This window comes from Oncorhynchus nerka, linkage group LG22 (genome assembly GCF_034236695.1).
Source record: "Oncorhynchus nerka isolate Pitt River linkage group LG22, Oner_Uvic_2.0, whole genome shotgun sequence".
Lineage (NCBI taxonomy): Eukaryota > Metazoa > Chordata > Actinopteri > Salmoniformes > Salmonidae > Oncorhynchus > Oncorhynchus nerka.
Window position 1 is genome coordinate 64,966,134 of NC_088417.1, and position 12,134 is coordinate 64,978,267.

The 12,134-nt window shown below is 43.4% G+C and overlaps 1 protein-coding gene across 2 annotated transcripts; it reads right to left on the reverse strand.

Annotated features, from left to right (window-relative positions):
* Positions 1-4,810: 4,810 nt before the first annotated feature.
* Positions 4,811-11,507, reverse strand: LOC115104663 (zinc finger protein 346-like). 2 transcript variants are annotated; one of them, XM_029626014.2, is made up of 7 exons: positions 11,385-11,507; positions 10,419-10,522; positions 10,214-10,309; positions 9,928-10,075; positions 9,478-9,714; positions 8,550-8,649; positions 4,811-8,322 (listed from the first exon to the last, which is right to left on the reverse strand). In XM_029626014.2, the coding sequence occupies exons 1-7, from the start codon at positions 11,467-11,469 to the stop codon at positions 8,172-8,174; spliced, it is 921 nt and encodes a 306-aa protein (XP_029481874.1). In that variant the 5' UTR covers positions 11,470-11,507; the 3' UTR covers positions 4,811-8,171. The 2 variants fall into 2 exon arrangements, with proteins under 2 accessions (XP_029481874.1, XP_029481875.1); XM_029626015.2 differs by lacking the exon at positions 11,385-11,507 and adding an exon at positions 11,117-11,367.
* Positions 11,508-12,134: the final 627 nt, after the last annotated feature.

Genomic DNA, 12,134 nt, shown 5'->3' on the forward strand with positions numbered 1-12,134 from the left:
GCTGTTTCCTGAAGTCCACGATCATCTCCTTTGGTTTGTTGATGTTGAGTAAGAGGTTGCTTTCCTGACACCACAATCCGAGTGCCCTCCCCTCCTCCCTGTAGGCTGTCTCGTCTTTGTTGGTAATCAAGCACAGTACTGTTGTGTCGTCTGCAAACTTGATGATTGAGTTGGAGGCGTGCATGGCCACGCAGTCGTGGGTGAACAGGGAGTACAGGAGGGGGCTGAGCAAGCACCCTTGTGGGTCCCCATTGTTGAGGGTCAGCTAAGTGGAGATGTTGTTTCCTACCTTCACCACCTGGGGTGGCCCGTCAGAAAGTCTATTATGTCGTCTGTGGACCTGTTGGGGCAGTATGCAAACTGAAGTGGGTCTAGGGTGGCCGGTAAGGTGGAGCTGATATGATCCTTGATTAGTCTTTTAAAGCACTTCATGATGACAGAAGTGAGTGGTACAGGGCGGTAGTCATTTAGTTCAGTTATCTTTGCCTTCTTGGGTACAGGAACAATGATGGCCATCTTGAAGCTTTGGGGACAGCAGACTGAGATAGGGAGCGATAGAATATATCCTTAAACACACCAGCCAGCTGGTCTGCGCATGCTCTGAGGATGAGGCTAGGGATGCCATCTGTGCCAGCAGCCCTGCGAGGGTTAACACGTTTAAATGGCCACAGAGAATGAGAGGGAGGGGGCGCAATCCTTGTTAGCGGGCAGCAACGGTGGCACTGTATTATCCTCAAAGTGGGCAAAGAAGGTGTTTAATTTGTCTGGAAGTGTGACGTTGGCATCCGTGACGGGGATGGTTTTCTTTTTGGCGTCCGTGATGTCCTGTAGACCCTACTATATACGTCTCGTGTCTGAGCCGTTGAATTGCGACTCCACTTTGTCCCTGTAACAGCATTTCGCTTGTTGATTGCCTTGCGGAGGGAATAACTACACTGTTTATATTCAGCCATATTCCCAGACCTCTTTCCATGGTTAAATGCGGTGGTTTGCGCTTTCAGCTTTGCGCGAATGCTGCCATCCATCCAGTTTCTGGTTAGGGTAGGTTATAATAGTCACAGATGGTACAACATCTCCAATGCACTTCTTTATAAACTCACGCACCGAGTCAGCGAATAGATTAATGTTGTTCTCTGAGGCTGACCGGAACCTGTCCCAGTCCGCGTGATCAAAACCATCTTCACCCAGCGTTGAATGGTTCTAGTCACTGGTACATCCTGTTTTAGTTTCTGCCTATAAGACGGTAGGAGCAAGATAGTTGGATTTGCCGAAGGGAGGGCTTTGTAAGCATTGAGGAAGTTAGAGTAGCAGTGATCAAGTGTATTACCCCCGCTCGTAGTGCAATCAATATGCTGATAGAATTTAGGTAGTGTCACGTTCGTTGAAATGAGAGGACCAAGGCACAGCATGCATAGAGTTCCACATGTTTATTAAAATGAAACTCACCAACAAAAACAATAAACAGCAAACGAGACGTAATGACTGGAGTGCTCACCGGCACTACACAAAAACAAGATCCCATAAACTAAAGGTGGAAAAAAGACAGCTGCCTCTGATTGGGAACCATACCCGGCCAACAAAGAAATAGAAAAACTAGAATGCCCACCCAAATCAAACTCTGACCTAACCAAATAGAGGAATAAAAAGGCTCTCTAAGGTCAGGGCGTGACAGGTAGCCTTGTTCTCAAATTTGCTTTGTTAAAATTATAGCCTTAGGATATATGGTTTCCAGTTTACATAGAGTAAAGTTCCTTGAGGGCCGTCTTGGTGTCTGCTTGAGGGGAAATGTACACAGCTGTGACGATAACTGACGAGAATTCTCTTGGGAGGTAATGTGGACGGAATTTGATTGTATTGAATTCTTGGTCGGGTGAGCAGAAGGACTTGAGTTCCTGTATGTTGTTATGATTACACCATAAGTCATTAATCATGAAGCATACACCCCCGCCTTTCCTTTTCCCAGAGAGGTGTTTATCTCTGTCGGCACGATGCATGGAGAAGCCCGGTGGCTGAACTGATTCCGACAACATATCCCGAGAGTCACGTTTCCGTTAAACAGAGAATGTTAGTCTCTGATGTCTCTCTGGAAGGCAACCCTTGCACGAATTTCCTCTACCTTGTTGTCAAGAGACTGGACATTGGCGAGTAGTATACTTGGGAGTAGTGGGTGATGTGCACGTCTACGGAGCCTGACCGGGAAGCAGCTCCGTCTGTCCCTTCTGCGGCGCGTTGTTTTGGGTCGGCTTCTGGGATTAGATCCATTGTCCTGGGTGGTCATCCAAACAGAGGATCCGCTTCGGGAAAGTTGTATTCCTGTTCATTTTCAGGACACTATCTTTCATGCATAGACTTTGGGAGGATGGGGGTAAATGTTATGTCCGCTGTATAGCCTACCCTGTGAGTTTGTTGTGTGTTCCTTTTGACTCACTGTATTGTTATCCTGAAGGGCCACCATACTTTGGCTAAACCTTGTTATGCTAGCTCACGAATGTGAAGATGTTAGAGTTGTGGCTAATAAACCCAAACAGTTTATAAAGAACAAAGTATTTTTATTTCAACACAACGCCTAGATCAGCAGTCCTACTCTTATGAATATGGGCCTAGAACGATATAAGGATAGCGGCACAGTTGCACAGACTACAATATATAGTATGTGACACTGAAAAATACATTTTGGCAATCTCCAAACTTCACAATTCAGTATCTCTAAAGTATATGACAAGGTACCATGGTTTATTTGGATTATTGTTCATTCTAACGGTATATTTTGGGATGCTATCGTGTTAGTGCTGGCTTGAATCTCTCGTTCCAAACAAAGAGCAGCCCATTCATCCTAACCAAGATGAATCCTCCTGTCTGGTTGTGTTATGGCCATTTCCCCTCCTGACAACATCAGGCAGCCTGCACAGTTACACACAATGACAGCACGAGGGTAAACACACTAGGCAGCCTGTGAATGTTTATGGAAAAAGTTTCACGATACAGCATTGCTATCCTATCTTCTGCTCCACAACAGGGGGCTGTGTGCTTGGCCTGCTCCAGACGTGAGCTGGCCTACGTGTGGCTGCAGTGTTTATAAACCTTGGCGCCTCCAACGGATGCCTAGTAGGGCCTGGCTCTATGAATGGAGGACCCAGACACCTCCCCATTCGAGTAAATAGATGCTATCAATGAAAAGACTGAACCCTCTACCTCCTACGCTCTCACACACACACACACACACACTTTATGAATGGAACTTGTACCTTTGCCAAATCAAGCTCATTGACCTCTATGGTGCAGTGGTGCAGGAGCAATGTCCTGAATAGACACAGGGAGAGAAACGTGTCAAAAGCAGCCTTTGTGTGTCAGCTAATAACTTTCCTCCCCGTTTGATCAATGTGTACTTCACTCAAATAAAATGACCCATTTAGGAATAAGCTCTACACACACACCTCAAAACATTCAATCATAAGAAAACAGATGTTCTCAAATTAAATGTGAACTAAAAAACGAAAACATCATCCAAATACAGACGTTTGTGGTTCAATCTTAGTTGAGAACCACATAAAATGAACAAACAGATGTGTATAATTATAGTGATTACAAATAAAATAGTGATAACAATACAGAACATGTTGAAAAGCTTAACTGTTCTTGAGAAATAATTTGAGTCTGTGTTTGATGGATGTTGGCTTGTCTGTACAACCCTGGCAAGAGGCTTCCGAGGCAGAGCAAGCCTCGGCCCACCATTGTACCTGTATCCAAGTAAGCGAAGGTAACAGAACTAAATGACTATCGCCCTGTAGCACTCACTTCATGAAGTACAACAACGATGAGACAGCCTACAGGCAGGTGAGCCCTGGCGAAGTGGTGACAGGAAAATAACCTCACCATCAACGTCATCTAAAAACGAAGGAGCTGATCGTGGACTATAGGAGAGAGCACGCCCCCATCCACATCGACGGGGCCGAAGTGGAGTGGGTCTAAAGCTTCAAGTCCCTCTGCGTACATATCACTGACAACCTGAAAGGGTCCCTTCACACAGACAGCGTGGTGAAAGCGCAACAGCACCTCGTCAACCTCAGGAGGCTGAAGAAATGTGTCTTGGCCCTCAAGACCCTTACAAACTTATACAGATGCCCCATTGTGAGCATCCTTTCGGGCTGCATCATCGTCTGGTATGGCAATTACACTGTCTACAACCACACGACTCTCCAGAGGACATCTACAGCACCCAATGTCACAGGAAGGCCAAGATCATCAACGGACCTCAGCCACCCTGCTACCATCTAGAAGGTGGAGACAGTACAGGTGCATCAAAGCTGGGACCGAGAGACAGCTTCTATCTCCAGGCCATCAGACTGTTAGTCACCACTAGGCGACCTCTGCCCAGAACCCTGCCCTGAACATTAATCACTGTTCTAGCCGGCTACCACCCTGTACTCTACCCTGGACCTTAGAGACTGTTGGCCTATGTACAGCCATTGAAAACTGGTCACTTTAATGTTTACATACTGTTTCACTCACTTTGTGAGTATATACTGTAATCTAGTCATGACTAGAAGGGGGGATGTATTTACTATTCCTAGGTATTACTGTGCTTTTTGAGCTAGAAACAAGCATTTTGCTGCACCTGGGAAAACCTCTGAAAATGTGTGTATGCTACCAATAAACGTTGATTTTGAGCCAGAGTATCTATTGCTCAGGCTAGAAAGGAGTAAGTGCGCCATCCAGTGACAATGTACAGTAATGGGCTTGAAGAGCGGACAAAATGTTAGGGTGTCGGGAATACATTTAGTCAAATGAATAAAAATACAGGAAATCTGACTTTAGTTAAAACATTGTTTTACTACATACACATTTCCCTAGCACTTCTTTAGGCATACATAGTTTGTATTGAAAATAAATCTGATCATTTACAACACAATAAGAATGAGGTCTGAAATAAAAGGCCATATTTTTGCTTGTTTTACAATGTATTTAGAAGCCCTCTTCTAATGAATTACATCCAAAATGAATGTAACGTTTCTTCAGCCAAAAGGCAGGGCGACACATTCAGTAATAGTCAACTTGTCATGTCTGATGAAAAAAAACAATCTTAGGAAATGACAAACTTTCACAACTCGTCACAAAATGAAATAATGGGATCTTAAGATCAATCAAAATCTATTTATGCTTTTAAAGATCAACATAGTATTTCACTTGAAACAATAAAAGTACAAATCTAGGATCCTTTACTGTCGGTCAGTAACGCACCCGGGACTGCTACGACGATTCTGCACATCCAATCCCTCACTAATACAACCGATATCCAAGTAGATATTTTTTTGTCCATTCAATAAATGCAGCAAAAACATAAAAAGTTTTAGCACTTACTACACCAAACATTGAGCTTTTAAAATAGCTTATTTTAGTCTCACCATCACCACTGAAACACTCTCAGATTATCTTTACATTCACAGTCAAATACCATTCCAAAAACCACTCCCTCAGACAGAATGTTGACCAATATTCAGACAATCTTTCATGACCCTACCAGCACAGATGGACAACTATGGAGTAAAACAGTATGATTTCTACAACTATGACATACCACAGCAGATGTCTAGTAAAGGCATATTTTACATTGTAAGTTGCTTCATATCATTTTTCATGTGACTAAAAACAGAAATAAACTGGAATAAAAACAAAATGACATTGCTTTTTAAGCCCTGGTACTGACAGCGCATTCCTAATACAGAGTAAGGTTAGAGTATGACATTGCTTATCTGCTGCAACGTATGGTTAGTTTGTGACAGCCCCGTTTTAAATTGATACGAACGCATGTACATATAATAAAACGATTATAGGACGTACTTATCATCTGGCAGTCTTTTACTTACAATAGACATCAAACTAGAAGGTTCTCACAAACACTGAAGTTGGAGGGTGCAGAAAATTACATGTATATAATATTTTTTTTAGAAAGTCCAAGTTACTCTCCATGTTGCTATCCGCAAGCTAAAAAAACTAGAACGAGTAAAAGTTCAAGAAAAATAACTTTCCGTACAGGATATGTTATTGAGAGTTTTTCCTCTCAGCCAGTCACAGGGAAACATTATGTAAAGAGATGGATCAAAAGATTTACAGTGGGGCAAAAAAGTATTTAGTCAGCCACCAATTGTGCAAGTTCTCCCACTTAAAAAGATGAGAAAGGCCTGTAATTTTCATCATAGGTACACTTCAACTATGACAGACAAAATGAGAAACAAAATCCAGAAAATCACATTGTAGGATTTTTAATGGATTTATTTGCAAATTATGGTGGAAAGTAAGTATTTGGTCACCTACAAACAAGCTTGATTTCTGGCTCTCACAGACCTGTAACTTCTTATTTAAGAGGCTCCTCTGTCCTCCACTCGTTACCTGTATTAATGGCACCTGTTTGAACTTGTTGAGTATAAAAGACACCTGTCCACAACCTCAAACAGTCACACTCCAAACTCCACTATGGCCAAGACCAAAGAGCTGTCAAAAGACACCAGAAACAAAATTGTAGACCTGCACCAGGTTGGGAAGACTGAATCTGCAATAGGTAAGCAGCTTGGTTTGAAGAAATCAACTGTGGGAGCAATTATTAGGAAATGGAAGACATACAAGACCACTGATAATCTCTCTCGATCTGGGGCTCCACGTAAGATCTCACCCCACACGGGGGGACCTAGTGAATGACCTGCAGAGAGCTGGGACCAAAGTAACAAAGCCTACCATCAGCAACACACTACGCCGCCAGAGACTCAAATTCTGCAGTGCCAGACGTGTCCCCCTGCTTAAGCCAGTACATGTCCAGGCCCGTCTGAAGTTTGCTAGAGAGCATTTGGATTATCCAGAAGAAGATTGGGAGAATGTCATATGGTCAGATGAAACCAAAATAGAATGTTTTGGTAAAAACTCAACTCGTCGTGTTTGGAGGACAAAGAACGCTGTGTTGCATCCAAAGAACACCATACCTACTGTGAAGCATGGGGGTGGAAACATCATGCTTTGGGGCTGTTTTTCTGCAAAAGGACCAGGACGACTGATCCGTGTAAAGGAAAGAATAAATGGGGCCATTTATCACGAGATTTTGAGTGAAAACCTCCTTCCATCAGCAAGGGCATTGAAGATGAAACGTGGCTGTGTCTTTCAGCATGACAATGATCCCAAACACACCGCCCGGGCAACGAAGGAGTGGCTTCGTAAGAAGCATTTCAAGGTCCTGGAGTGGCCTAGCCAGTCTCCAGATCTCAACCCCATAGAAAATCTTTGGAGGGAGTTGAAAGTCCGTGTTGTCCAGCAACAGCCCCAAAACATCACGGCTCTAGAGGAGATCTGCATGGAGGAATGGGCCAAAATACCAGCAACAGTGTGTGAAAACCTTGTGAAGACTTAAAGAAAACATTGACCTCTGTCATTGCCAACAAAGGGTATATAACAAAGTATTGAGAAACTTTTTTTTTGACCAAACACTTATTTTCCACCATAATTTGCAAATAAATTCATAAACAATCCTACAATGTGATTTTCTGGATTTTTTTCTCATTTTGTCTGTCATAGTTGAAGCGTACCTATGATAAATTACAGGCCTCTCATATTTTTAAGTGGGAGAACTTGCACAATTGGTGGCTGACTAAATACTTTTTTTGCCCCACTGTAGGTGTTGGACAAAACTCTAGAAGGGAGGGAGGGAGGGGGGGTTCTATAAAAATAGAACCAGAACACTACTGCAAGTCCATCACACCAACGTCATATCATTATACTGTATTATGTCGGAATTTGAAATTTTGAACAGGAATAATAGACAACATATCCAAGTGTCTCTATACCTCTCTCGTCTGACCGACTGAGAACACAACCAACACATGTACTGGGAGACTGACCGTCTCTGAGTACAGATAGAATGAAGTAGAACTGGAGTAGATAGATAGGATTCACCTATGAGGCAGATACGACACCACAGAGAGAAGAAGGAAGGACACACTCTCTTTCCAGGGATTTTACAGGACCATGTGACATGAACAGGGAAAACTCTGGGGCGTAGTTGTAGCCTATAACAAAGAATTTTTCCTGGTCAGGTGATGTGGTCAGGAAATCCTCCTGGCCCTAACTGAGGGACACCAGTAGCTGGTGAACTGTGGTAGTTGGAGAGAGGTGGGGTACTGGGAGTCTCTTCACTCGTAGTCCTGGTTGAAAGTGCCCCAGTCCTCCTGGACAGGTTCGGCTTCAGGCGTATAACGGTACTCAGACTGCTGGTTTTCTGCTGTGTACTGGTTTTCAGAGGGGCTGACAAATGTTGGGTTGCTCCCTTTCTTCCCTCTGACACTGGAAATATATAAAACGTGTTACAACAAAGCCATGTTATAAGCTAAAATATGAAGGGAAAATATCAGGTATTTTCTGAATACGATAACTTCTGTTTGGACTCCAAACAGAAGTTATCTGGGCGTGTGGTGTGGTATACTCCAGTTGGTGTGTGTGCATGCAGTGGTTGTTGTTTCTACTGGCTCACGGGGCATGGGAGAGTGGGAATGAGCAAGAGGGACACATACTGGTTCTTATGTTTGGAGCCGCTGATGTGAGCTTGATACTGTTCCACAGAGTTGAGTTCAATGTTGCACACAGTGCATGGATAGCCCTTTACTGTAGAAGCTGGAGACACATATAGGAGGGACTAGTTAGCAAGGAATGCCATTTTAGACATGACACTAACATGCAATGACCCAATACGGCATTGGTACACAAGGTCCTGTACTGTCTTGCTGCTACTGTATATGACCCTCCAGAGACAATTATTTACACTTGATAGAAACTAAAAAAAAATGTACATAATCATATGCCCATATCCACAAAGTTCTAAATCAAGTGCTTTTCTTTCCACATGGGTGTCAGTGGCTGTTGGGTGTCAGTGGCTGTCTGGTCTTAGTTTTGCGGGGCCTCCTTCCAAATCTCGTCTTGTCTATTAGAAGTCTGGAGAACTTCAGTATTGGATTTATTTTGCTTTTCAATGGGAGTGCTGGCTGTTAATGCTCACATTTGATTGGCTCTTATAAATTAGGTTTCCTTTAGGGTAGCATTTCCCAAACTCGGTCCTCGGGCCCCCTACGGGTGCATGTTTTGGTTTTTGCCCAAACATTACACAGCGGATTCAAATGATCAAAGCATGTTGATTATTTGGATCAACAGTGTGGTGCTAGGGCAACAAACCAAACGTGTACAGAGTTTGGGAAACCCTGCCCAAGGGAGTGTGTTTCCTTGTTTTATGCGTGCCTATTATCTTACTGTGTCGGACAAAGTTTTAGTAGCTTGTTGCAAGTCAGAAATATTTTCTCAAATACCACCTCTATTTGGAGCTCTATACCCATGTGAAATATATACAAATATTTCCATCTAGACTCCAACCCTTTTGATCGTCTTCTTGAGGAGAACTTCCCCAGGCTTTTGAACAGAACATGAGAAGTTTCAAAGGCCAGGTCCTACCTGGTGCTGTGGACGGCCCATAGGTCTCCATCAGCTTCTGCTGGGTCAGCTGTTTTTTATGCTTCTTGCCTTCGTAGTGCTGCTTGGCCATGAGGGGGTTGTTGAATGAGGCGTGGCAGATGGAACAGAAGTGGTCCTGGTCGTCCTCGGCCGGGCCTGACGATGCCACGCTGCTCGCCTCTTCTAACTGAGTCTTCTTCTTCTTCACTACTGGGGCCAAGGCCTGAGGTAGTACTACTGGAGAGGTAGAAGGCAGATATAGAAGGCAGGATAGGACACATTAATCAGACAGGAAGGAGTTTACGTAATATTTTTGCACATTTGGAAAATACAGGCATGTGAGATGAAGGAATAACACAGTAGGAGAAAAAGAATGTGTGCAGATGGGGTGGAAAATTTAAAACAGGCTTATTCCATATGTCCATACAATCCATGTAGGCAACCTCTTACCTGGGGGCTGGTGGCCAAAAGTCTTCAGTCTCAGGTTCTTGGTATGCACCTTGCCCTGGTAGTGGGACTCAGCCACCACCGGAGAGGAAAATGTCATATTACATATAAGACAGGCTTTGGAGCGGTCCGTCTCTTCATTACTGTTGGCCTGAATATGGGGGGGGGGGGGGGGGGGAGCAGCAACCGTGAAGAAGACAAAAGGTTAAGGGAGCTCTATCCATGAACACTGTCTCTACTGGGAAGAGAAGTGCTGGATGAAACATTTTCTAGCTGAGAAGTAACTTACGCTGTCTCCCGAAGGCAACTTGAACCTTTTGATGGTGGGCTCCTCTTCTTTGTGGATGCTCATGTAGCGCCTGACTTTGTTGGCATGCTTTTTGCTCTGAAAAGAATGCGAAAACAGAACGAAATAATGAAAACATCAGCTGCTGCTCTGTATACTGGTTGAGAAAACAACCATACAAGAGTCAAAATCAAGTGGGATCACTGACCTGATAATGTGCAAGTTTCTGTGAGTCAGAATTCAGGACAGCACTGCAGACTTTGCACAGGGCATCAGAAAACAGGTCACCATTCTCCTTTATCATCCTGTTTACTGAAAAAGAATGGATGTTAGTGTTAATTTAACAGAAAACACAGAATCACCAAATACTCATATAGATCTATCCATCTATGGTATATCATTATCTATGATGCTCTATGGCCTGTGATGAGCTCACAGCTAAGGTATAGTATTGCTTTATGCATAGTTGTAGCTAGCTAGTACACTTAGCTTTTAACACTTATGGCCGAGATTCTTTTAACTTGTAAATTCGGATAGCTTGCATCAACCTGATGTTGGTGCGAGCAAACAGACTTAGGAAGTGGAAGGTATCAACAGCCAATCCAATAGGGTCTGGAAACTATAGTGAGCTTCGATTGGTCATTAACGCGATGTCGCGGAGTATTTGCATTAAGTTCAGCTTTCCTCAACTTTGGTCCGCCCTGTTCACGTCCCTTGCCCATGCTCACATCGCCCAAAGGCCCTCCCGCCCACTTCACTGAAAATGAATGGACTTCAGATGTTTCATCGCTCCCAACGTGCTATGTGGATCTCGTGTCTGCTAGCTGCACGAGAACAACTCGGCTACTAGCTAGCTACTGATTTAGCAAATGTACTTAAAAGACACAGAAGACGAAAGGTACACACATATAAAAGGCAGTCTTCAGAAGGCCAAGGTGGCTTTAAAAATAGAAAGCCATCTACTAACAAACATTACTCCTTCACTAATGCCTTGCATCGACCTTGGAGCTTGAATCTCAAATGGCTAAATAGCTACCGTTAGCAAGCATATTTGTATTGTATTACTTGAAAGCTAGCGTTGATTGTTTATGCTCTGCTCACAGCAATAATAAATAAACCATACTAGACCAAAGTGGATGTCAATGATATTGAGCATAGGATAACGCGAGTTTACCCTCCACCGCCCCTGAAGGTAAATATGGAAAATCTCCATTAGGTTCCTCGAGCGCCATGTTTTCTTTCGGCAGCAGCGAGTACATGCGTAATTGTTCTTCTTCTTTGGTGAAGTTTAACGGCAGTTGGCATCCAATATGTTGCATTACCGCCCCCAACTGAACTATGGTATAAATCCATTTCGCTTTGTGATACAAAAGGGGAAACGTAAAAAATGCAAACAGTGGCGATTTTTGCATTTTAAATATTGGTGGGGCAAAGAAACAAAAATATTTGGGATGCATGCCAGCAAAGCCACTACACAACACTAAACAATACATGAATTGCACTATAACAGTGACAAACGGTGCCCACAATCTGTTAGGGCCTACATAAAGCTGTCCCAATACCAGTCCCAACACCTTACCACTGCTACATCTGTCCCAGTACCAGTCCCAACACCTTACCACTGCTACATCTTTCTATCAGCGGAGTCTTGTCTGGCAGCGAAACAGTTAATTCCGCCTCATTTACTGCCTTAAAAAAACATAGCTGATATGGCTGACTTGCTTAAACAAATGTAGTTTCTACTGACAATTGATATGTACAAACTATGGCATAAGGGGATGACAAGCGGATAAAAGGCAATCCGTAATTTCGATTAAGACATTAATGAGCGAGCTAGGACAAACGTATTCAATATAACAATTTGTTCAGCACTTTTGAAATGTACAGCGACAGAATTCAGAACATGGGCTGTTCTTACGGTGCT